General features: G+C 31.5%; 1 protein-coding gene across 1 annotated transcript in view; it reads left to right on the plus strand.

Annotated features, from left to right (window-relative positions):
* The window catches only part of LOC122518943 (acetylcholine receptor subunit alpha-type acr-16), a 249106-nt gene that overhangs the window by 88855 nt on the left and 133062 nt on the right, over nucleotides 1-27189 (plus strand). The window contains exon 4 of the mRNA XM_043638086.1: nucleotides 4672-4716. Within this exon, the coding sequence (XP_043494021.1) occupies nucleotides 4672-4716 (45 nt within the window). The remainder of the gene's footprint in view (nucleotides 1-4671; nucleotides 4717-27189) is intronic.

Consider the following 27189-nt stretch of genomic DNA (forward strand, 5'->3'; position numbering starts at 1 on the left):
AGTTTAGAGTGCTCTCATTGTCAGTTCGATCTCCTTTTCCCCCCCTGTTCGTTTTGACGCGTTCTTTCTAACGGTACGTCGCACGTTCTGACTTTTCTCCATTAACGATAATAACATTCGATGTCAATGAATGTGTCCGTGAAACTTGATATCGTAGCAACATCGATGATGGGGCTTCGTTATACCTACTCAATGTGTGATCCTTCGTTTAATATCCCAGTTAGATGTCAATCGTCCTAGAAACGCGTATATATTTCTCATTTTTTCTTTTTTTCCCTTCTCTCTCTCTCTCTCTCTCTCTCTCTCTCTCTCTCACTCTCATTCTCATTCTCTCTCTCTTTTCTTCCGACTCGTCTCGTTATCAACGAAAATTATAAGAATTAAAAGAAATATATTTACAGTATTGTGTGAGTAATTAACTGTTAGTTCATTATCATATTTTTATGTTTTTTTTTAATAATATTAAACAAAGAGAGGATTTTTTTCAATCTATTTTTAAAAAGAAAAAATCAAAATCGAAAATCGTTTATACGGGAACTCGAAATTAGAAAAAAAAAAGAAAAAAAAATGATAAGAAGAAAGCACAATGAAATGTATGTACGCGTGTGTGTGTGTGTGCCTGTTTTTTATTTTTGTGAACATCTGTACGGATGGAAAATAATTGCAATTTTTTTCTCTCTTTCTTTTTCTTCTTCTTTTTTTTTTTTAATCGAAGGCTTGGAACAAAAAAGTAATCTTTTCATCGCGTGATATTTTAATGTAGCGTTTTAATTGCGACGTAATATCGCATACAATTTAATAGTAATGGCGAAAAAACAAATTATACGAGTTAACGTTGTAGCCTTAATGAACGAATATTATGTTTATCGGCTAGGTTGATCAAACCGTGATATTAATTATTGTTAATAACGTCTTCTTAGATTTCGTTGCGTTAGTAGTTCCCATTATGTAGGAAAATCAATATTTATGATTTTAATTTATCAGTTTCTTTGTTAGAGAATAATATTACGTTTGATAAGATAATGTAACGTAGATAAATGCACACACACACTCATATATTTATATACACATATGCATGAATATGTTATGTCTCTCTGTAATTTTGAAGCTTAGTTGAGGAAAAATGACGTTCATGAATTCTCTTTCATTCATTTTTGCGAGTTCACAATAGGTCTCTTATTATTTCATATTCCCTGATGTCTTGTACGTCTTTCAGTGTATTGCTCGGTTTTTAAGTTTTAAAAAGTTAGTAAGAGAAAATGTCATAGGAAATATTTTCAGTCATAATAGATCTACTTTTGTATTATAGTCGTAAGTATCTTTTTCCTGGTCTTATCTTATAAAAAAAAAAAAGAAAAAAAAAAGCTACGTTACAATACTTTACTTTTCTTTTATCCATACTTTGATTTTTCTATCTCTCTTCCTTCCCTCATCTTTTCTTTCTTGTTTTCATTTATATTCTTTTTTTAATATTTTTTTTTTATATCTACTTACAAGAGTATTTCGAGTTTTGTGTTAAATTACATAAATGAAGAACGAGAAAAAGACAAAAGAGAGAAAGGAAAGTAAGGAAACGGATAAAATGTTTTTGTCTTTATAAAAGTTTTGACATTCCTTCTTGTCCGAGAAAAATGTTTAACTTTGTTTAGTTATATACGAAATACGTGCATTATCTTTCTCTTTCTTTTCTAAAATCAGAAAAGACCATTAACTGATATGTTTCGGATAATCAATTTGATCTCATTTAATGATTCTTTCTTTTTTATTTATAATATTTTTTTAAGAAATAAATAAAATCGAGTAGGCTGCATTTAAAAAGTACAAGATAAAAAGAACGTCATTAAAAACGTCGTTCGTTATTTTTGATCAAGCATTTTTCTACTTGTTCGCACATTAATCGAAACGTCAAATCGTGTCGGTGGTTTAAATAAGAAAAAAAAAAAAAATCCGCAATTTCGACGGGTTTTTCTTGTAAAATAATTGTTAACCTTCTTTTATTTTTATTCTGTGCCCACCGCAAGACTTTTTTGTATTTCAATTCTTCGTTTGTGAGAATGAAATAAAAGAGATTCGAATCATTAACGACAAAAGGTTAAATTACCCGTTACAAGGTACTTTCAAATGTATTATAGACACACACACACACACACACACGCGCGCGCGCGTGTATATATATATATATATATATATATATATATATATATTTTTGTGCGTGTGTATAAGTAGACATTTTCTCTTGGTGCATGTATTAACGTATAAGTAGAAGCTCAGATGAATTTCCTTTTCCCGTGTGTTTGCACGTCCTGCGGTTTTAATCGGGTTCCATGTTTCACCTTAAACGTATGTTTAATTATCGAGGATATTACGTCAGTAGAGAAGCCTCAGACAAAACGAAATACCACCTTTGTACGAAGAGAAATCCAGAAAAAAAACCGTGTTAATTTCCACACTATTTGACACTATTCACCATTTCTTTCGAAATATTTTTTTGTTTTTGTATCCTTTGGCGATCGATTTTACGCTCGTTAAAAAAAACATTTATTGGTCTAATGAATTTTTAACGAATTAATGTAATATTTTGTTATTTATGAAAATAAACGATTTTTCAATTTTATTTGACTTATTTAGCATGTATTTGGAAAAATGTTTTGACGATGTTTTAAATAAATATTCATATTTTTGGAATAAAGTATGGATAAATGTATATATATATATATATATATATATATGTGGACTTTTCATTTATTTTATAAAATACTGACTACAAATATTTAAAAAGTATTGAGCAAATAAATGGAAGTGTGTATATATTTAATCGCATATTATAATTACGTATATACATTTCCGATGATAGTCGAAAACGTGATTTCAGATTTAACCATAGTATTATAAAAACGTTCGTATATTACATTATATTATTTTAAAAGATTTAAAAAGAGATTTTCATTCGAAAAAGGGAAATTATAAAAATGTTTTGTTAGTGATAGAAGGAGAGAGAGAGAGAGAGAGAGAGAGAGAGAGAGAAAGATACGAAAAACTTAAACATTAGAGATTAAAAAACAAAATAATCCAAAAGATATTCAGCTGCATTGGCAATTCGAATCATGTTTTAAAGAGGAGATAAAAAATTAATATTTTATCCGTAAGCGACGATATTCATACATGCACGTACCCGAACAAACGGAAAATGGTTGAAAAATATTCTTATAATTCGATGAAAAAAAAAAAAGGAAACAAAGAGAGAGTTGATTTTAAACAAAAAAAGGAAAAAAACAAGAAAAAAAATTTATCCGTATGGTTTCAGATTTGGAAATTAAATAAGTCCGTTTAGAACGGTAATGCATTTTTTTCAGATTACTTGTGAACTATCTTATATATTGTCTATAAATATAAATCTATTTCTAATTATAATTATAATGATACTTATAATTAATTATACAAATATATGATATATTTATTTTTCTTCTTTCTTGACAAAATTAATATTATTAGATATTATAAATATTATTATTATTATTATTATTATTATTATTATTATTATTATTATTATTATTATTCATAAAAACGGATGGAGAGTAATTGAAGAATTATGTTGATTATCGTACGACGTTATTATATTTGCGCGTGCCAACGAATACGGTACGCTGCTCTATCACGTGTATCGTTTCACGATTTTGTTCATTTAACGAATAAATATTTATCGTAGTGTCTTCTTGCATTCTCATTGCACATTCTCATCCATACGAATACGAGCTTGCATTTCTATATTATCATCAAACATGCAATATGTGTTCTCTTCATTGATATGATTGGTAGAAGATACGTGTGTACCTATACCTATGTACAATATTTGCATGTATTTGTTTTGTGTATCGTACATTCTCTTCCTCTTATTATTCCTCCACCTTTTATAATTTCGTTTGGAAAATGTATATACGCTCATCTACATAATATTTATGTACTATACGCGTATTAAATGTGTGCATGTTTATATCCAAGTACTGTTCGATAAAATTTCAGATAATCTCTCGACGAAAGCACGTTTATTGCTACGTTCATGCTTATGCATATACATGTTCTCGTGTGTGTCACATGTGTGTGTGTGTGTGTGTGTGTGTGTGTGTGTGTGGGTTTGTTGAATATCCTCGATATAAATAAAGAATATAATTCAATTGTTACTCTTTTTAATAATTTAAATAGATATCGAGGTAGATTTCAGTATGCTTGACATTGAATTAAATGAAATGAGTTAAAATATTTCATTTTTTGATAAAATATAAAAATTTAATTCGACATTTTGAAATGAGCTATTATATGTATATATTAAGGTATTAATCCTATCATTTAAATCTTGTTTCCCCATCTGACTCGTTTTTATTCTTTTTTCATGTTCATAGGATTATAGAAAATATACATCTATGTATGTCACATAATATTGAATAAAATGTCATGTTTTAGGATATCATTTTATTATCTTGTATATCAGACTATATAATATTTATTAAATCTTTTATTTAATGCGATATAATATATTAAATTTAAACAACTTGTTTAATAAAAAAGACGTAAACCTTTTCACAATTATTATTTCAATAATTTATATAATAAATTTGTATAACCGCAAATCGTAGCAACGTTTTCTAACGAATTTCATTTGATTTTCTGTTACAGGATGAAAAAAATCAGATATTAACGACGAACGCATGGTTAAAGCTGGTAAGTGTCAATCCATAGAAAATATTCATTACACTTTTAATATCCCTTTTTTTTCTTTAATCATTTTGAGATATTTGATTAATCATAATGTTGTATCTTGTGTGTATCAATTTATCTCTCGTATCCAGTAGAGAGGATTTAATCGACGATATCGACATTGATCGATGATGGTTGATCGATTTATCGTTTCTTATATGTGTATTTGATGATAAAGAAAATAAAAATGTCGGTTGGGGCGGGGACCGAAGAAGAAATTTCTCGATAACAAACGTGTACCTTTCTATTTTTATTTTTATTTCTTTTTTTCTCTCGTTTCATATCTTCTACCGTCTGGCCAACATTTTATAATAGAAACTTTCGAATCGGGAAAGAATGAAGAAAAATATCTACACGTACACATACACGTACACTCGTAACATACTCCTAGAGACTAGAAAATTCGTGTACAAGATAAACTAAAAAAAAATATGTGTGTATCGATTTAAAAATACATAGATCATCGATCATATAGTGGACGGTACAAGTTTTCTTAAATTTTTTTTTCTTTTTTCCCTTTTTGTTTTTCTTTGCTTCTCCTTCTCCTTCTTCTTCTTCTTCTTCTTTCTCCATTCATTTTACCATCGAACCATCGAGATAACTCGAGAATGTAGTTTCGTCGTCATCTAAAGTCACTTTAGAAGCGATATATATTTGCATGAATCAACTAGGATAATAGTTTGTACATAGATAATATACGTGTACATAGTCATCTATGTATACATTCATACATAAATGAATGAAGAAGATTAAGAAGAAGAAGAAGAAGAAGAACAACGAAAAGAGTTCTTATCTCTTAGCGAATTTCCATAAACTAAAGAAAATACAAAAAAAAGTAAAAAAAAAAAAAGCAAACAAAAATAGGTTAAAATAAAAACTTACTTACGCGACGAAAGTTATCCGAAGATATAACAAATTATTAAGTATTTGTTACAAAACATGTGTTAGAGATGAAACAAACTTTTTCTCGTCATTTTCTTTTTCTCTTCAACCCCACCCCCGCTCCCTACCTCCCTCCCTTATTCTTCTTATTCTATTTTCTTTCTTTCTTTCTTTCTTTTTTTTTTTTCGTTTTCTGTTAACACTTAAAGTTCTTTCTTCGTCTGTATTTTAAAGTTACCGAATGTGCGTACTCGTAGTTCCCACGAGAGACAAGGAATATAAAATGTTAAATCCATTATCGGTAATTGGGTTTTCCGTTTGCGCGAAAGAAAGACGGGATGAAGAAAAAAAAGGGGGAAAGACAAAAGGAAAGGAAGATAGAGAGAAAGAGAGAAAGAGAGAGGGAGAGAGAGAGAAAGATGAAAGAGAAAGAGAAAAGCCGAGTTCGCTCGCGGGAAATCAATATCAGATATCGGTATTTCCATTTCCGTTCGGCGTTCGTTCTAATATCGGGGATAAAATATGCATCCGACGTACAGTTATCCTTGCGGAAAATGCTATCGTTGGAGGTGCCTCAAGAGAAGGTGAGAAGAGAAGAAAGAGAAAGAAACAGAGAGAGAGAGAGAGATACGTTAAAAAACGAGTAGAGAAACACGAATTGTATTTTTCGAACGGCGAGTATCCGGTAAAAGACTCCATTCTGTAAAGTTACACGTACCAATATAACTCTGTGTATAAGTGTATTTCTGTGTATAAGTGTATTTCTGTGTATATGTATTATCTGTGCGTGCACGAGTGTTTTTCGATTGATACCGAAAAAAATCGATATTTGAATTATTTTTCAACTTGCTGCTTCGCGTTTATGTTCGATTCGATGAACTATAGAATTTATTAAATGAAAATTTTTCATTTTAAACTTTTAATATATTGCTATTGACAATATCAAAAAATAAATTTAAGAGTTTGAATTGTTGATTTTCCTCGGTTATCGTTTAATCATAAAATTACGATTGTATATTATTACGTTTTTTTCTCTTTTTTTTTTTTTTTTAATTTTATTCTATTATATAATATCGTTTTCCATAATGATTCTTTTAAAAAATAAATTATTCATAATGTCTCTCGGAGATATCAAATAATTCGTAAAAGTTTTCCATTTATTTTATCTTGAAAATGACAAGAGAGAGAGAGAGAGAAAAGAGTTAGAGAATAACGAAACGAAGCGAATAAAAGAATAAGATAAAAAGAATAAAAAAAGAAGGGAAGAAAAAGTCGTGTTAATTAAGACGTACAAATATATTTCGTTTAATCGATCGATATGATATTAAAATAGTTAGAAGGCGTGATTAAATCTTATCGAAGAAAAAAGTAAGTAAGTAAGTAAGTAAGTAAGTAAGAAAGAAAGAAAGAAAGAAAGAAAGAAAGAAAAAGAAGAATAAAGGAAATAGGCTTTTTCGTCTTTGGAAAGAAATTCTATCGGGTAGAAAAAATTAAATTAAAAATAAAGGGTTTGAAGATCGATTTTTTTCTCACTCTTTCTTTTTCTTTTCTTCGTTTTTTCTTCTCCTCTTTGGGTACATATATATATATATACCTCGAAATCAAGTTGATTCGTGTGCATTCGCTAGAAACCAACGGTCCGGATATTTTTGAGACATCTCATTTTCATTGAAATTAAATTCTGCCGAGGATAGAAAAAAAAAACAAAGATGGAAGAAGAATAAGAGGGAAAAAGAAAATGGAAAGAAGAAAGAACCAAGGTGATAGCGGTTATCCAGAGTTCCGAGACGTTGTAGGGTACATTAACAAAAGTTTAAATTAAAACTTTATTTTATGTGAGTTAGAAGTGCTAACATTTTAACTTGATTATCGTGTTTTACGAGTATATGGTATCGTACTCCTACGCTTTACGAAGGGAATTTGTACGAACACTTACACTTATCCGCGTATATTCTTTGTTTTCCTCTTCAATTTTCATCATCTTCCTTTCTTTAATAAAAAAAACGGATTTCTTTCTTTTTTTTTTTATTGTTTTATATGTTTATTTTTATTTCAAGCCTCGACTATCCCTCCTATAACATTTTTTTTTAGGATCTCAAAGGAATGATAAAAAGAAAAAAAAAGGAATCTTTCTCATATCTAAAGTAAATTTCTTATCGCAAAGTAAATTGTCTTTATCTATATCCTCTTCCAATTTGTCTTTTTCTACGTAAAAACCTTTCTCTCGTTTCTCGTCTCAAATTTCATCAATCTTCGTCCCATCCCCGATCACCCCCCTCCCCTCAGCGCCGTTTTCGAGTTATTCCAAGTGCCAACGACGAAGGAAAAAGCTGGCAAAGCGATGACCCTTCTCTTTTCTTCTTCTTCTTTTTCTTATTTTCTCTCTTTCTCTCTTTGCGTATTTCTCCTGTTTAATTTTTTTACAAGTCGATCGAAAAGTAAAAGGAAAACGTCGAAGATGCGACACGTCGAGGAATTAATCAGCTTATAGCTTTCTCTTTATGGCGAATCCAATTTCCAACGATGCGTTTGCTTTTAAAGAAATTCGTTTTTAGCCTAAAATCAATTATCTACCATAGTCTAGGAACGCTTACTATTTCTAGTACCGTATTCAATCAAGAAACCTCGTTCTTCCTTATAACAATCGTTTTCAACGAAATCCAAATAATGGAATTTCTATCTCTCTCTCTCTCTCTCTCTCTTCTTTTTCTTTGGATGCGTCTTGCACAAAAACCACCTCCAATTGAACAAAAGATTCGCATTCGTCACTGACTCTCAAAGCATTGTTTCCTTTCTACCATCCGCTTTTAAACAAATCAATTTCTAGTTCGTACAACACATTATGTTCATCATTCAATTTTCTTTCTCTTTTTTCTTTTTCTATTTTTAAGAAAGCTTTCTCTAATATGGAATACTCGCTAAATGTAAAAATATATTTTGATAATGTGGGATGCGAGCTCATCCAAGCCAAACATTTAAATAGACATTCGTGAGAAGATTGTACGGTTGGCCCGGGATAGCTCAATGGTTAAAGAGCAGTCGTCCGGAAAGCGGAAGATCCGAGTTCGAGTCCCGGTGGTTCCAGTCAATCCACAACGGCTCAATTTTTTCACGAATCCTACAATAATGAAATTTAATAATAGAATTAACTAATATCGCGTATAGTTTTAAGATTTGTATCAATTTAAAGTGTCCGTAAAAGAAATGTCGTACGCGTAAGAAGTAAATTTTGTAAAACGCAATATTTACAATGAAAGAATTAAACGAAAAAAAATTCGAATGACGAGATCCGATTGTTTTTTCTGTTTGAAAAACAAGTCAAATAAAACGTTTGACGTAATATTTAAAATCATATTTTACTTCTTCGCGAAGATATTGCAGTACTTCGTATTATAAATTATTATTTATTCGTGCGTGCATCTCTGACACGCGTGTTAAAAATAAAATGAAAATAATTCGTAGAATTGTAAAAGTAAAAGTTGTATGAAATGTAAAAGTAATCGAATAACTAACGACGGCATTACGAGGAGTGGGGGAGGTAAAGGAAATAAGGAAGGAAAGATTATTAGTAGAAGTATCGTGTAGCTTCTAGAAGGGCTAATCAAAACTTCGAAATGCATTAAGGTAGATGGAATTTTGAAACAGCTCTCGTAAAGGGCTACGCTATACTTCCTTGTTCTCTCGACCATCTCTTCTATCCTTCTCGTCGTTTACGTTACAACGATACAATTTAAAGTAGTTAGTTATGATGGTGTAATCGTTGCTGCTGCTGCTGCAGCTGCTGCAGCAGCATTTCCACGTCCATCCGCGATACGTGAACTTTCACGAATTAGATTTTTGACGCGAATGACCGAACATTTTCGCGTATTCCTCATGGGTGTGAACGCATCTCTCTTAAATTGAAATTGAAATGTTCTCTCTCTCTCTCTCTTTCTCACACACACACTTTCGTATCTCTTATTCCGTGAGCTGGCAACTAGTTGCGGAAGTTTTGGTGGTACCTGTTGAACTGCCTGTAATTCATCCACCGAAAAGAGAGAGAGAGAGAAAGAAAGAAAGAAGAAAGGAAGAAAGAAAGAAAGAGTGTTACTGAATAGACCAGCAGTTTATTTCTTTTCTTTACTGTCAAAAGTAATGGAAAATATTCGTTTAAATGTGCCTAGGATTCCGCATTTCTTCTTACCTAGCTATGCGAGAATTTGATCTGTCTATACTCAAACGTTTATACTTGGGTTCTTTTCCTAAGAGCTACAATTACTGTCATCTTTTCTATCTATAAAAGAAAACGGACACAAATTAGTATGAATAATAAGATGAACAAATAAAATAACTGTCGAGTCTAAATCGATCTATACTTTGCAAAAGACGATAGACTTAAATTGCTATTTGATGATCTAAGTTCAATAAGAATTCTTAATCACTTAACTATTCTCTAACATTGAACGTTTATTCTCTTGGGATGATACTAGCTCTAACTAATTATCCAAAAGTTTCACTTTGGTCATTATCATCATCATCATTATACAAAGCACCACCAAGATAACGCGTAGGTTGTAGAAAATTGAACACGTCGAGTGATTGCGTGCTAACTCGACGCGGGACGGGTTAATAATATCAGGTTAATAATATCAAAATAATTCTACTGGGGAGTCTTGAAACTGTTAGAGTGAAAGAGGAAGAGGATTGCGAGAGGAGGGAAGGGTGGGAAGGAGGTAGTCACAAATTGAGAAATTGGTTGCTGATACTTTGCATCTTGTCTACAAAGTGAAATAGAAGAGGAAAGGGAAAGAGAGAGAGACAGAGAGAGAAAGAGCATCATCCACACAACGTCATATCGAATATACCTAGGGAGAAAGGTTTGTAACATGTCAGCCCTGTGTCGGCACAACCTTGCTGGCTTTACGTCCTAAATGTATATGACGAAGTCAAGGACGTTGTCGTAACAACTCGCATTACTACTCGAGTACTACAACCTAACACACTAGCGTTGCAATTTTATGTTTGATCTGTCGACGTCTACGTTTCTCTTCGATAGTTAATGTGAAACATTATTGAAAATAATATTTTCGAATCGTCGATGATGTTAAACGATTTGATTACATGTTTTTGTTGTTAGCTTATAAAGTATTCCAAAATAAAATTCTATTCGAATCTTTTAAAGTCTTATTCGAAATATTAAATATAATTATTACATTAATTATTACAATTACATACATATACAAAATACAAACACACATATACAAGAAAATATAATTATTATTATAATTATTATAATTAAATATAATATTTACAAAAAAATGTGTGTGTGTTTTAGAGTCGTCGTCAATTTTAATAATTAAATCGGATGTTTGAGTTGTTTATATAAAAAATAAAAAGAAACAACAACAAATCGGATAATTAACTTTACTCAACTTTTTCTAATCTTATATTAACACGTTTATATAGAATGCGATATAGAAGTTGACCAATATAAGAATTATGGTTTAATTGTTTTAAATTTGTGATTTTAAATATACGTACATTGTTTAATTAATAATTTGTAATAGAACTGGTGTATAAATTTTGTTTCAACCTGTGTACGTTTATTAAATACATGCTTAAAAATACGTGTGTCTCGTTTGCGTGTGTTTTTTCTTTTGAAAAAAAAAAAAAAGAAAAATACGAAGAATAAAAAGAGTTTGCTAATAGCGTTCATTCGAAGCATTGAGAGCGTTCTGATTTTATTTTCAACTTACTTTGTTTGACGTTCAACGATTAAAAAAATAGAAAATGTCTTTTTCTCCGAAAATCGATAATTTTAATAAACAAAATTGTGTGTTCTTCGTATTTGAAAGCTTATATACCTTGTATTTTTTGCAAATGCATTCTCGCGAGAAGCAAGCAAGGTGGATTAACTAGATGAGAGAGAAAGAGAGAAAGAGAGAGAGAGAGAAAATAAAAAGAAACGATAGGATCGATGTCCACTTTCGAAATTGAAATTTCACATTCGTTCAACGGACGGTCAGTTTCGATCTTTTTCTCTCTCTTTTTTCCCCTTTTCTTTTATCATTCACTCTCTCTTTCATTTCAGTTTCCATTTCGATCGTGACGAATAGGCTTTACGTTGAATTATCATCTAAAGGGAGTATGTATACAATTTTCGGTTGTTAACTTAAAAAAAATACAAATATTTTTGCTCGAATCTTATTTAATCCTCTATTGAATATTATTTTCTTTTAAAAAATATCTTAGATACTATAAGAATTAAATTAGATGTTTTCCCCAGTTGTTCCCATAAAATAAGATGCTCGAGTTGAGAAATAAAAATTGTCCAAAATAAATTTTCTTCGAATCAATGCGATCCAAAATTAAGAACATTATTTAGAACGAATTGATTGTATTGAATTATTATCTTACGTTAAGAATTAGATAAAAGATCGGAAAATAGTCGGATTACGTCGATCCTACTCGCAATTACAAATGACAATAATTTATGTAACGTTAATTGCCTTCACGGCATTTGAATCGTTGGGTGTCGTGACGGTGAACATTAATCCCCGTAACGATTCCCTTGGCCAATTCTCCTCCTAGTTGACTATAAATTTTAACGTCATATTAACGACATCGTCCTGTTCCCCATTATCAAATATTCCTGTCGACGAGTCTCTCGCGAGCATCGCCAACTAGGGCTACGAATAATTCGTCAGGTTAAAACGAACCAGAACATCTAAGATTAATCCTAACTTTCTTAACCTTAAATCCATTCAATATCATTTTCTTCTTATCTTTTATTCATTACTCTTTTTATTATTTCTTTTGTTTGTTTATACGATAAGTATAATAATCTCAACGTTGGTTTAAAAAATATTCAACAAAATGCACAACGAAATGAGAGATTTGGATGTTTTTGAAATAATCAAATCATTTGGTTGGTTGAATATTTTTATGAACAACAAAATTTCTATCCTATTTCTTTGAAAAATAATTACTATTCGATTGTTTTGTTTTGTTATTTCTTTTTATTTCTTTTCATTCAGTCATTTTATATAAATTTCAGTTCTATTTATTCATACGGAATATCGAGAAACTATCGATTATATTTTCTGATCGAACGATAAGAGTAAGAAAAATGTGCGACAAGTAGTATAAGTCAAGGAGAGAGAGAGTAGTATAAGTCACAGAGAGAGAGAGAAACAGAGACGTACGATAGGTTCCAGGATAACGATTCCTACTGTATATTGATTATCTCACGTAAATTTTCTTTCCGTTTTACTTTTTTCATTGATAATTGTCTTTGCAAAAGGAAAGAGCAATGAAATGAAGTATTGGAGGACTGTCGTGGAAATTTTGGTTGAGAGAAAGAGAAATAGAGTAAGAGAGAGAGAGAGAGGGGGGGGGGATGGGGGGAAATCGAATAATAGTAGCCCCCATGTCTGTAAATCGTTTATCTCTCTAATAAACTGAATTCCCGACACAGGCGGGATATAGGAAGTGGTGTTCTGATTGACTCTTAATGGATTCAACAGACAACCACGAATTTCTCTCAATCTCTCACTTTCTTTCTATTTCTCTCTGTCTTTCATTAGTTTATTATCTAATCATTGAGAAAGTAAAATAAGGTGATGAGGTAAATCGTGAGAGATATACGTTAATATATTTTTAACAGAAATTAATTGATAATAGAACCCATTTGTAAATCAAAATTAATTAAAATGGATTAATTTTGTGGGAATAAATAAAATATAAATAATATTTCAAATGTAACGAAAATTGATGAAACAAATACCTCTGTCATCCTAATTAAATAATAATTATCAAATATATTATATTATTGTATTAATTATCCTTTTATCAAAATTTAATTTATACTACACTCGTCGAATATTAATTAAACAGAAAGTAAAGTTCGTTGGTCCCAATTTGTAAGTTTATTGTATTATTTACCTATCTCCGTTGATTAAAAGCGTATAAACATTTTTGATATACTGATATATATATAATATATTTATTAATGATATCGAGTTGCGGGTAAAAATGTTCGTGCCGTTTTAAATCAACAGTGATAAATAATACTTAAATCTAGAAGCATTGTTTTTACCATATAAAAAAGATTCGTTCGTTATTAAATCGTTAAAATTTGAATGAAGAAAAATGTTCTTTCTCTCCTTTACCCTCCCCTCCCCTCCCCTAACCACATTGTTGAGTAATTCTAACGAGAAATTAAAATGATTAATTTTAGATGACTAACATTAGATAAAATATTCGTTCTACACTTGATCCTCGTGAAATCGTTGTTTGCCGAGCCAACAATGGCTAGGGAAATCATTCGGTATGAATAGTCAGATCAGCCAGGATAAACAGCTGCCAGCCCTTTCTCTCTCTCTCTCTCTCTCTTTTTCTCCGAATTACACGCCTCACGTATATTTACTCGAAGAAAATGAACACGAATAAGTCTTGCGAGGATAATTGAACGAACTGTATGGTAGTAGTGTTTATTTTAACACGTTGATATACTTCCTAATCCTCGATGTTAAATCTTTTAGGAACGTTCGCGTAAATATTTATAATAACAGATTGTAATTAAAAAAAATTCTTATTATTTCGTTTGAAAAGAATAATTGAAAGAGAGAAAGAGAGAGAGAGAGAGAGAGAGAGAGAGATAGTTATAATGTAATTATTACGAAAAATGAACTCCTCTTTAAAAAATTCTTCTAAATGTTTCAACGCGTTCATCGTGGATTACTCTTTTTTAGAAATATCATTCTCTCTTTTCTTTTTCTCTTCCCTTTTTCTCTTTAAATAAAGATCAAGGAATGAAAAATAGGGAGCCAATGCCATTCGAGATGAAATTCACCTCAATGCCGTTAGTTTTCTTTCCCATCTTCTTTTCTTTTATATTTCTTTCTTTGTCTCTCTTTTTATTTTTATTTTTTTTTTTTTTTTTGGTAATATTTTTCCAATCTAATGGTCTCAAGAGAAAACTTCATTGTACAGTTTTGACATATGGATCGTGCCTTCGATAATGCTTTTCTCCTTTAAAACGTGCCAAAGTTTTGGAAAGCGTTTCGATAAACGAGAATAAATCCTAAAAGCCCTTCTTTCCCTACTTTTTCTGTTTATAGTTATTTTTTTTTCCTTTCCTTTCCTTTCCTCTCTAACTTTTACAAAGAGAAACGGAGGAACAGGTGTAATGCTAGAAAACTCCGATTTTGTATTATTTTAGTTCGCAAACGAGAATTCTTTAGATTCGCGTAACGAGTTCTCACGAGTTTTTGATATCCTGATTTTTCGTTTGTTAGGGAATATTCTATACGGAAATAATAAATCTTTGTAACAAGTTTTTGACGGGTAAGAATGAAATCGAATAAATATTAGCGAACTTTGACACTGACTAATGTGAGAAAGAGAGAAAGAGAGAAAGAGAGAAAGAGAGAGAGAGAGAGAGAGAGAGAGAGAGAGAGAGAAAGTTAACAAACGAATGAAGAAAGGATAGAAGGAACGAATTATAGTGTCGTGTTCGATGATTACAATTGGAAACGTGAAATCGAATTTCCTGGATTTCAATGTAAGAATTGTTTTATTTCGTTTCCGTTCGTTTCTGTCATGGTGGTTAACCCTTATTCACGGATGCAGGTTCTTGCATCATTAAAGACGTGTACACATATGTATATGCATCCACATATGATGTATATTACCAGTACATGTGTACTAGCATGTACCCTTGTACTACTTGTCAAACTACTACGATATAACACTAGTTTCGTATTAGTGTCTTATCATTAATATATCCTATCGAATCTGTTCGAATCGTTCTTGGTTTATAACAGCATTTCTCGTTCAATGGATCTTTAATTTTTAATTGAATAATTGAATGAATGAATAGGAAAGTGATACGAGTATTATTTTTCTTTAAATTTAAAATTACAAATTATACGATGTTTAATTTGTAGTAATGCACTTATCTCAAATTAAAAATTAAAAATAAAAGATATTACTTGTATCCTTTATTTTTTCAGCCACATAATAGCTATGCGTTAGGTTGGTTGATAGGTTTATTCGTATTTTTTTTTGAAATTGAAATGTAAGAAATGAAAGGAACGTTTTTATAAGACTTCAAACACCTACAAACACGCATACACACATATCTGTGTACGAGGATTATTAAACGATTATACATTAAATAGATTAAAACAGATTTTTAAGAGGATAACGAGAGATAAATTATTTTTAAAAAAGACGACGTACTATTTCAATGCTTTCTTTGACTCGAGTATTACGATCTTTAAACCTTTCCAATCTAGAAATTGAATTTTCGTGTAAGCGCTTCTATCCAAACGTTTTTTCATTAAATAATCGTGAATCATGGTGTTACACATTTATTATCATAATTACAATATTAAATATAATATAAATATAAATATAATTTCTTTTTTTTAAGTGAAATGTCTCTCATGATTCAAATATATGAAAATTTCACGTTAATTCAACAAGATGGATATAAGTTTTGAAAAAAATATTACAAACAAATAATTACAAAGATATATAATTACATTATAAGAAAAAAAGAAATATAATAAATAAATATATATCATTTAAATAATACACATAAATTAATAAAAAAAAAACTGGTGTGTGTACTTATGTACGCACGTAAGAAGTTATACTTCTTTGCCGTACCAAAACGAACATAACCTCAATAACCTCAAAAAAAAACTTCAAAGAAAAAAAATAACTTAAAAAAAAAATAATTATTATTATATATATATGTGGGATGCGAGCACCTCCAAGCCAAACACTTAAATAGGCATTCGTGAGGAGATTGGACGGTGGGCCCTGGATAGCTCAATGGTTAAGAGCAGTCGCCCGGAAAGTGGAAGATCCGGGTTCGAGTCCCGGTCCAGTCAGTCCAACGGCCCAATTTTTTTCACGAATCCTACATATATATAAGAAAGAATAAAAAAATATCAAAATATAGATATCAGTCCACACTAAATATAAAAGAGATATATTGAATTACTTGACGCGTCAACAGCCATGGCGCGGTTACAGCATTAGTTCTCGCTTCGATCATTTAAGTAAAGTACGATTAGTATTTGGATGGGTGACCCGCTTGAGAAAAAAAGGGGGGAAGAAGAAAAGAAGACAACTTCATGCCGTTTACTTGAAATCGCTTTGCCGCGCGTCGTAAATACCGACAGACTTCATGGTGTCGTTTTTCCAGACGCTCGAAACAAAATCACTCCTCATTACATTTTCCCCAACGCGCCAAAAGAAGTATAACTTCAAAAATAAGTTCATTAATAAATAATAAATATAACATTATAAATAATTGCAAAAGAAATCTAAATAACAGTTCTTCGATATAATCATCTATTGGAATACTTTGAAAAGATATATGTTCTCGATGTAGAAAGAAAAAAACCAAGAAAGCAAGAAAAATAAGAAAATAAGGAAAGAATGAACGAGGGAAGGAAGGAAATATAATCGAAACTTTTACGACAGAGATTGAAATTTACGTTTCGGAAGAATGAACGTGCGCATCTTGTCTACTACTAGTTGGCTTCCTGTTAACTCCTAACGGTTATCGTAAATTTTCAGAAGCTCACATCGTCCCCATAGTCGTCGGCCAAGAGAGAAAGCTTTCAAAGAACGGAGGCTCAATGTTGTTATGTATTTCTCTCTCTCTCTCTCTCTCTCTCTCTTTCTTTATGCGCAGATGCATGTGTTTGTGTGTGTGTGTTAGTGGGTGTTAGAACACTCGGTCTTGCGGCAAGCTTTATCCTAGCGTTAAACGAGTGATAAACGTGCTTTTCCGTCGACCATATGTTACCGGTATCCTCTGGGATGTTGAACAACGTCGTCGATCGTTAACCGATATTCGAACGAACGAACGAACGAACGAACGAGAGAAGAGGCTAAACATTTCGTTCCCTTTTCTCGAAACAGCTTTCCATTAGCCCTTTCCCAAAAGATTCCTTTCTGGATATATTTACCACATATACGTGTAACGTATGAATGTACTGTACGATAAGAATTCGAGGGGAAAAAAGAATGCTTTTAACTTTTCGATTTTAAGTAGGGAAAAAAAAGGGGCTGATATACGTTTTTTTAATCTAAATTTTCTTTTTTACCGCGAACTCGAACTTTCGTTCCTCTTTCTATCTGTTTTTTTTTTTTTGTTTTTCTTCATATAAATTAAAAGAAACAAATTGTTTGTCTTCTTTCTTTATTTCTTGACTATTCTTTCCTTTATATTTATCGTAATTTTTCTTGTTGTTTTTCATTTATTTTACTTCGTCATTTCGTATTCGTATTCGTTAACGAGTTACTACAATTCGAAATCGATCACTTTATGACGAATTAATCCTACTCTTGGGTGTATCCGTAACACGTGTTTCGTTATTATTGCATAAATCGCATTGATAATCGCCAAACGTCAATATGTGTCATATCGTTTGGTATTATCTCGTTTGTTTCTACGTTACTGAGTTTCATTTTCGTAATAATTAGGTATATTCACGTTCCTTCTCTTTGTCCGTTTAATATACGATGAACACAAAATAAATATATAAGAGACAAAAAAAATATATTATATATATATATAAATATTTTACTTAAGGTGTGAATAAGACACAATGATAGGATTTTTCGTATCTTTATTCTAAGGTAGTTGAGAAAAGAAAAAGAAGAAACAAAAGAATGAAAGAAAGAAAAAAATAGGTGGTGGGGGTTGGGGGTGGGAAGAAGAAGAAGAAGAAGAGAAGAGCCATTAAAAACAAAGCGAATGGTGTAGGGATTTCGATAAACGAGTGATAAAGAGTACCTTCTAACACGCGAAGATATCGTGTTTTATATCGGTACACGTTCTAGGAAAAACCAAGAGTAAAAAAGGTACGTGACGGGGAGGTGAGTAAGGGTGGGCGGGAAAATAGAGGGAAGGGGTGCTAGAAAGGGGTGAAAACAGAGCTGGAGAATCGATAACAGGATAAATAGACTCCCGTCGACATAAAGATACCCACCCCCCTCTTTCCTTCTTTTTCTTTCTACTATAGCAAAGAGAGATAGACAGAAAGAGAGAGAGAGAGAGAGATAGATAGAGATAAAATTTTCCACTTGGTTTATCTGCTAACGTTAGAGTCACATGCTCGCGAATTCGTGGCCAGGACTTCGTGGGCGGCAGGACTTTTCTCCGAGGTCCCACCGGTTAGCCTGATTTATGGGTATGTGGAAAAGAAGAAAGAAAGAGAGTGAGAGAGAGAGAGAGTACTTTTTTTTCTTTATCTCTTTCTATTCTTTTTTTCTTTCTTTCTTTCTTTTTATCTTTAGTTTTCCTCTCTCTTTTTCTATCTTTCTGTATCTGCTCTTGATCCCATGGAGAATTCAACGAGAATGAATAGGCACAGAGAACAAGAGCGATCGGGTTTCTTCTTATTTAGGACGTACGTCTTTCTTAACCCAAGCCCTTTCAGATAATACATTGTATGTATTTATCTTTACGATATATTATATAAAACTAATTAACTGTTAATTATATATATATTATATAAAACTATAATATATATATGAGCCGTTTATTTTGAAAGTGGCCTAACTCCATATAACCTTAAATTGAGATATTTAAAGGTTTGCGTTTCAATGCAATTAAAAATATACGTAATGAATAACAATGAGTTATGTTGCTTAAGTGTATCTAAAGGTGTTAAATTTACAGTTCCTATTAAAATAATGGCAATTATTAAGTGAATAATATGCGTTTTCTTACCAAGAATGGAGTTAGGCCACTTTCAAAATTAACAACCAGATTCGTTATAAAATTTGAAGGAACCGAAGTTCATTCAACATAATTTAAGATGCTTCAAATTGCGAAAAAACAATACTTATTTTATTTTACATATCTTTATAACACTTTGAAAACATAAATTATGCGATTCAAAATATTTTTTACAAACATAAATTACAAAACAATTTTCTACTCATCTACATTTTGTGTATGTGAAAGGGATTTAAAGAAATCATGATGTTCCGGTGGTATATATCGTAATAAGTCAATTATGTCCTTGAATTTTGCGGTTGTAATTTGTCTTATATTTTTATACAGTGGTGTCAATAGAATATTTTCGAACTTTCTTGGTCTACCCCGACGTGGTATTAAATTCAGGACTTTCAAATTTTCGTTCTCATTCATTGATGTCTTATAGAAAATCTTATTCATTTTTGACAAAATGCATCCAACATATTTTTAACCAGTTTATTGGTTCTCCGTTAGAATTCTTGACCCTTTTAAAAATTGCGTCTTCTAATAATTTTGTTGATACAAAATCTTCTTGTCTCATTTCATGTACAATAAAGTTATTACCTTTCCGACACTTTTTGATGATATTGTAATACTCTCGGGGGACAAACAGTAAATTATTTTTTTTTAATGCCATTTCTACCACACCAAAATCTCTACTCCTAATGGAGTTAGACCACTTTCAAAATAAACGGTTCAGTGATTCAACTAATTCTGAAAACTTATGTGTCCAGAATTACCGTATTTACTCGGAATATAAAAAATCTTAAATGCTTTATTGATAGATAATTTGAAGCTGTATATGTTACCGTGGGTAACCGGAAAAAAATGAAAAATGGAGTTAGACCACTTTCAAAATAAACGGCTCATATATATATATATGTGCCCATAATTATGAAAGTGGTCTAAGTCAAAATTAAAAAAAAATAAGTTTATTAGTTATTTCACACCACATTATTTTAAACTAAATTAATTCAATGTAATTTTCACGATATTATGATTTCATAAAAATGAACCGTTAGATAGTGTTTGTTATTTCAATATTATAAAGAATTCATTTAATGTTCAAATGTAATCCTTTAAATATCTCGAAACAAAAAATATATGACTTAGACCATTTTCATAATTATATGCACATATATATATATATAACTAATTAACTAACTAACTATGTCTGACATATGTAAGCTTTTCTTTTTTTCTTTTTTTTTAATAAATAATATTTGTTCATAAGACACAACAGCATATGCGACATTAACGTTTAACAAGGTTAATATAAATAAATGTATTAATTTACGCGCACTTTAATAACAATTTCTACAAATTTGATTATTCTTTTTTTACTATCATCGAGACTCAAATTTGATTTAAATTAACCCTAACGTTTCGACGAAAATTATATTCTACTATTATTTGTAGTTATAGAAAAAAGAAACAAAGAAATAATCAAATTTTTCGACGTACTTCACTTTTTTTTACAGAAGATCGATGTAAGCTCGTTAATCGATTACGCTTATTGACGATCCTCTCTTATTATCGCGCGAGAAGGTTAAATTTCTAATTAAATTCAATACTCTCAGATGAGAGAATATCTCTCATCTCGTAGACCGAATTAAAGCAAGAAAATGTAGATACTGATCTTAACGTTTAGATCTGTGCGATTAATTTGTATATCATCAATTAAATGAATGGTCGACCTTGTGTGAGGCTTTGCATTAATTTATTTCTCTAATTATAAACTAGTTGCCGAGATAGGAATCCAATATGAATCGAAATTTGAGCAATCTGGATTTCTTCTTCTAACAAAAACACACATATACATAATCACGTGTATATCTGGATCTACAAATATACGTGTGTATGTGTGTAGGTATATCACACAGTAAGGAAGGATGAAAGGACAACGTGTGAACATAGAATCACGTGCATTTAGTATCTCCGTAGCGATAATGTAACAATTTCCACACGGAATTTGAGAGAAGAGCTTGGGAGATTATCGTGGACTGCAGTATATGGCTTTCTCTTGCAAACAACGATGCTGACGGTATTCTCAACAGAGAGAGAGAGAGAGAGAGAGAGAAATATACATGTAGAGAGTACTCGCAACGCATGAAGGAGTGTTCAAGGGAAGAGTGTCCTCTCTTGCATCGATCAAATCTCCTTGGAAAGTGCATTCACTCACTCGCATTAATTCTATGGCTACTATGGAATTTGATTGGTTACCAGCATATATATACATACACGTATACAACTTTCTATCCCTTTTCCGTACTACTTAACTTACCTTTTCTAGATTATCTTTGACACCATCTTAGCGAAATAATTATCATCGTTTTATTAGATTCCTTCGAATATTGCTTTTATCTTCCCATTTTTCTTTTCTTTTTTTTTTGGGCATAGGAAAACGTGTATTCGTCTTAAAAATCTCTCAGCTAGTATGACAAGTTTTACATCGAAAAGGGCCACTTGGTCGGCCTAGTTATTTGCCTATTATTAGGTTATCGATCGGGGGTTTGCACTTGGTAGTAGGAAAAATGTAATCGGACGTGACCGAAAGGCACGAAAGGAGAAAGAGAGAGAGAGAGAGAGACTCTCTTCCTCCTCAACGAACTTGCCGAGTTTAAAAGGCTGACAACCTGTCAGCTTGTGCCTTTCTATCTTCCACTTTCTCTCTCTCTCTCTCACTTTCTCTTTACTTCTCTTTCTCTCTCTTTTGCTTCTCGAAAATCGTGTTCATCGAAGAGAAGGTACAGGGTCGGGTGTAAAATAAAAGGATTTCGTCAGAAATGATGATAGATCGAAATGCTTTCGAGGTAGTTTAAACGATCGCGATGCAATTTAAATGCATATAGACGAAAGATGGAGGTAACAAGAGATGTTAAAGATCTCAATGTATCTCTGTTTCCTCACTCTATTAGTCGAAATACTCTTCATCCCAAGGTATTAGGATGTTTATACCTCCTCCATAGATGCTTTTCATCTCTATCATTACCACTATTCCTATTTCTCTCTCTCTCTCTATCTATCTATCTATCGATCTTGCACGTCTTCTCATCTTTCGGAGTATGTACGCATCTATGAACACGTATATGTGTATTTACGTATATGTATACACGTATAAGTATGGCTACTCACGCATCCTACGTATATGTGTATCGTGTATATACAGTAAAAGCAACGTCCTAGCCCAAATCTCACCTTTATTCGAGGCCTGACTGCGATTGAGGCTTTTGATATACCACGAGGATCTCTTCAGACTTGAATCATACCAATCTCGGCCTATCCAACACACCTAATCGGCCCTTCTACCTTCGGATCCCCATTGATGGGAAAGAGATCTTGATTTGACGAGTCATATATCAGCTTTGATGAAAACCTCATTTCATCTTGGACTTTCATTAATATGCAATTGCATATTTTATTTGTTTCTTCTTTTTCTTGTTCTTTTTTGAGATAGAGAGAGAGAGGGTACTGAATTTTCTCAGGGTCGATATTATTTTAATATTAATAATAAAAACAATGAAATATGATATATTGTGTCTGGTTAAAAAGTGTATTTAGAATAGCGTATGTGTTCTCTGCTTATATCTTAGGATTTTTATAATATAATTTTGTTTATTCTTCTTTTTTTTTTGTTATTTTAATCGAATAGAATTTGTAATAAATTTACGTTAATGTAAGAGAAATTTCGTCGGTTGGTTCGTGAAAATGCAGACGATTCGATATTAAATCGAACACTAGTAACGTAGTATGCAGTATTGTTTCTTTGCTTTTTCTTTTTCTTTTTCTTTTTTGCTGTTCCGTTACGCTTTATCCCGCTGGGATTTACGGTGCATATTTTTAATTGAATTCTTTCTTTTAACCCGTACGTCGTGCGAGAAAGGATTCGTTCGCAAACCGTCGTAGGTAAATTCGAGAAAAAGGAAAGAATATAAAATGACGGAGCGTAAATCATTTTTCATGATAAAATAACAATGTGAAAAGAACAAAATAAATGAAGTAATACTTGAAGAAGAAGTAGAAGAAGAAGAAGAAGAAGAAGAAGAAGAGGAAGAAGAGGAAGTAGTAGTAAACGCAGAAACGAAAGTTACGTGAATTGTAGCACTTGCAACTCTGGCGTGTCCCTTAAATTCGAAATTCGTAGTGGATTCATTCGGACGACGGGTTGGCTCGTAACTCTGTTTCCGATATTTACGCGTCAGCCAAATGTTACGCTCGAAATATCGTGCCAAAACGGTGAGCAGTGATTTTCCACTTCCTGCCAGTAGTAGTATGTAGTTACTCTTACTTACAGTTTACTGATTTTCCTGCGTACTTATATGCAATAAAGAATCGAGAGAGAATGGGAGAGAAAAGGAAGGATATTTATTTGATTTCAGAAATTAGACCTTAGTCGGTTTAATCTTTTTAAATACGAAAAGGGGCTGAAAATCAAGGTAATCTTAAGTAAAGATTTTTACAAAAAATGATATTTATCAGAGGTTACAGGTTTTCTCAAATTTCATTTTTCATTCTTACATTAGTGAACTACGGTGATCAGTTGCTTTTATGTCTTAGACCACTTTGATTCTCATTATGCAAATTTTATAAGATTATATGATATAATGCTCGTGAGATGCATTATCATAATTGGGGCAAAATGCAAACATCCTTGCTCAACCTTTCTCTCCCTCCCTCTCTTTCTCTCTCTCCCTCTTCCAAAAATTAAACGTATTAATTTTATTTAAATTGAGCCTTTATTTTGTCTAACGAACGGAACGATCTACTCATTTTTATCGAACGTATGATTTAAATGACATAAAATATTCAATTCTTTTAGTTTTACATTAACGAACAATATCTACCGTTGTTTCTTCTTCTTTTTAGTATCTTATCTATCATCTGATATTTAGTTAGACATACCTAAATAAACAATACGTTTAATCCGATCAACCTTTTATCACGATATTCGGAGTGTATTCCTAATCATGACATTTTCCTGAAATTCTAGCTTCCTTGAAATTATTGTTTAGTCTGTGAAAGCTTTAAGCATATTCACTGTGTTTCTCCTAAATCGATTTTCCTTTACTTACTGTCTCCGTTCTTCGCACTCTAATTCCGATTAGAATTATGCGAATGGACATTGCAAGGCAAGTAAGGTAAAACAGGACACTTTGAGTTTCGGTATTAACGGTTAGCCTTATTCATGAGCAGGAATTTGCAGAAACCACACAGTCCTAATACGTACCATCACCTATCTTCCTCTCTCTCTCTCTCTCTCTCTCTTCATTTAGGTTCTTACCAGATCGTATCTTTCACGACCCATCATAAATTTATTATACCAAACATTAACGCAAACTTCATCAACGTAATATAGTAATATAAATCATTCTTACGGTTAAATTCATTATTGTTTAATACGAGAGTGATTTCATATCTATTATGAATAATAGTAACAGCAATATCTAATTAATAATTGAATATATTATGATTGAATGTGTGTATATTGATTGTATGTTTTAATCGGATTTGCGAATTATTGTTTTCATTTTATACCTAATATCATTTATTAGTAAATAATGATAATATTGTTATAGTAATTTAATGATCAATTTTTGACGATCAATTTTTCATTATCTATAAAAATAAATCAATTAATTAAAATAAGTAAGAGAGAGTTAGGACAAGGAAATATATTATATTCTCTCTAATATATTCTTCCTAATGTCATTTACGCGTTAATGATTAGACTATAACATACGTGTTTAATTCAAATTTGCTCGAATTTACTATAATAGAGGTTTGTTTCTACGGATCGTATTATGCTATCTCGAGATAGGTTGCGTACGATGAGATATTTGTAATTACGGTGGAACAGATAGCATTCATGTGAATATACGGATCTACATGTGTACATGTATATGTAATATATCATGTATATAATATATATATATTATTATTATTATTATTATTATTATTCCTTTATTCACATAAATAGACACGCATGCGTATATATTATATACATATACTGGTTATAATTCCGTATATTATATATAAATCATGTAGGTACAACCTAGATGTAGGTATATTAATCTCTCGGTCCAATGAGATTTTGGATGAAATAAATTCGTGATGCGTGACGAAACGCTAAACGTTGTTATATCCTTTAATCCATTTAACGATCGATGCATTGTACGCAGGTAATAATCTACCTACTTTTCCGAAGAGTATCTGAAAAATAAAAGAATAAAAAAAAAAATTGATCAATGTAATTACTTTTATCATTCTCTCATTTTCTACTCTTTTTCCCGTTTCATTTTATTTTTTTCTTTCTTTTTTTTTCCATTTCATATTCGCGATAATTGAAATTATTTATCGAACAGGCTGAATACGAATTCGTTCGATTGTATTCGTTGTATCGACGTTTATGAAATGAATCATCATAATAATATGTTATTTTAAATGAAACACATATGATGAAAGTGTCGTTATGCATATTACACGTACGATTACGTTTCTGCGGCTAACCAAAATATATTTCAAACGATTGATCGTACGATCTCGTTGTTACTCATCTACGAGCAATTATTACGTTGAACGATTAAATAAACATACATCAATTTTATACGGTAAACCATGGTAAAGGATATTTTCTATTTGGGAGCGTATCTGTCACGTTTGAAATATGTTTCATCTATTGGGTACGTCTACGTAGAAAATTTCTTAGAAAGAAAATCGTAACCGTTATTTATTGTTCTTATTAATAACAGAAACAAAAATAACGATCTCTACCTTTTTTCTCTATTAAAATACTTCCAAATTAATACGAATTGTAACCAATCAATATCGTTTCTTTCTTACGACTTTTGATTCTTCTTAATTTCGATCTTGTAACTGTAATAATAATAAGGTTTACATATTTATTCGTATTACGTTATAATATTTCATTATATAAATCCCAAAAATTAATTCGAACGATTGATCAAATTAAAAAACAAACAAAACATTAAAAACACTATTCTAACAAATGGCATGCATACATAATGTAATAATAATAATAATAATAATAATAATAACCAACAAACAATTAAATATCCCATTTAATTATATTTTTTCGCGTTTCAATTATGACGAGTGAATTTTATTCGTTTGAACGAAATTATATGGTTCCTCTCTCACCCCCTCACCCCTCCTCTTCCTTTCTTCCGTTCACAAGAATCTCCGAAGTTTTATCTTAGCATTTTAATCTCCCACGGGACACTAATTCGTTAATCAATAGTAGTACGAGGACCGACGTTCGTTAAAGATCGATTAAAGTTTCAGGCGTCAAGCCGAAATTTCACTCAAGCCATCGCGTCGAGCTTTTCCTTCAACTTTCTCTCTCTCTCTTTCTCTCTTAGTCTCTCGTTTCTGCTCTAAGCCGCCGAGATTCGAGGAAAAGCTTTTACCGGAAGTTATAGGTTGGCTTGGTCTATTTCAGCGACCGAGGGCTCCAGCACGAAGCCACCACGTATTCTCTCCTTTCGACCAATTATGTGAATTGCACTTTTTTCCTTCTTCTTCTTCTTTTTCTTTCTTCTATTTTTTGTTTTTTTTTTATTTTTCTCCCACTCTTCTTTCCGTTTTTACGCTTTTTTTTGCCTTTCTTCTTCTTTTTTCCTTTCCTTTTTTTTTATTCCCTTTTTTTTTATTTTTCATTGCCGTCCATTACTACCGAACTTCGTCGGCGTTGGTTGTGTCCTCGTTTCCAACAAGCCGACATAATGGAACATTTAATAGGCTCGTCGCGCCTCGAAACTACGACG

This window comes from Polistes fuscatus, unplaced genomic scaffold, assembly GCF_010416935.1.
Source record: "Polistes fuscatus isolate 324 unplaced genomic scaffold, CU_Pfus_HIC Scaffold1, whole genome shotgun sequence".
NCBI lineage: Eukaryota > Metazoa > Arthropoda > Insecta > Hymenoptera > Vespidae > Polistes > Polistes fuscatus.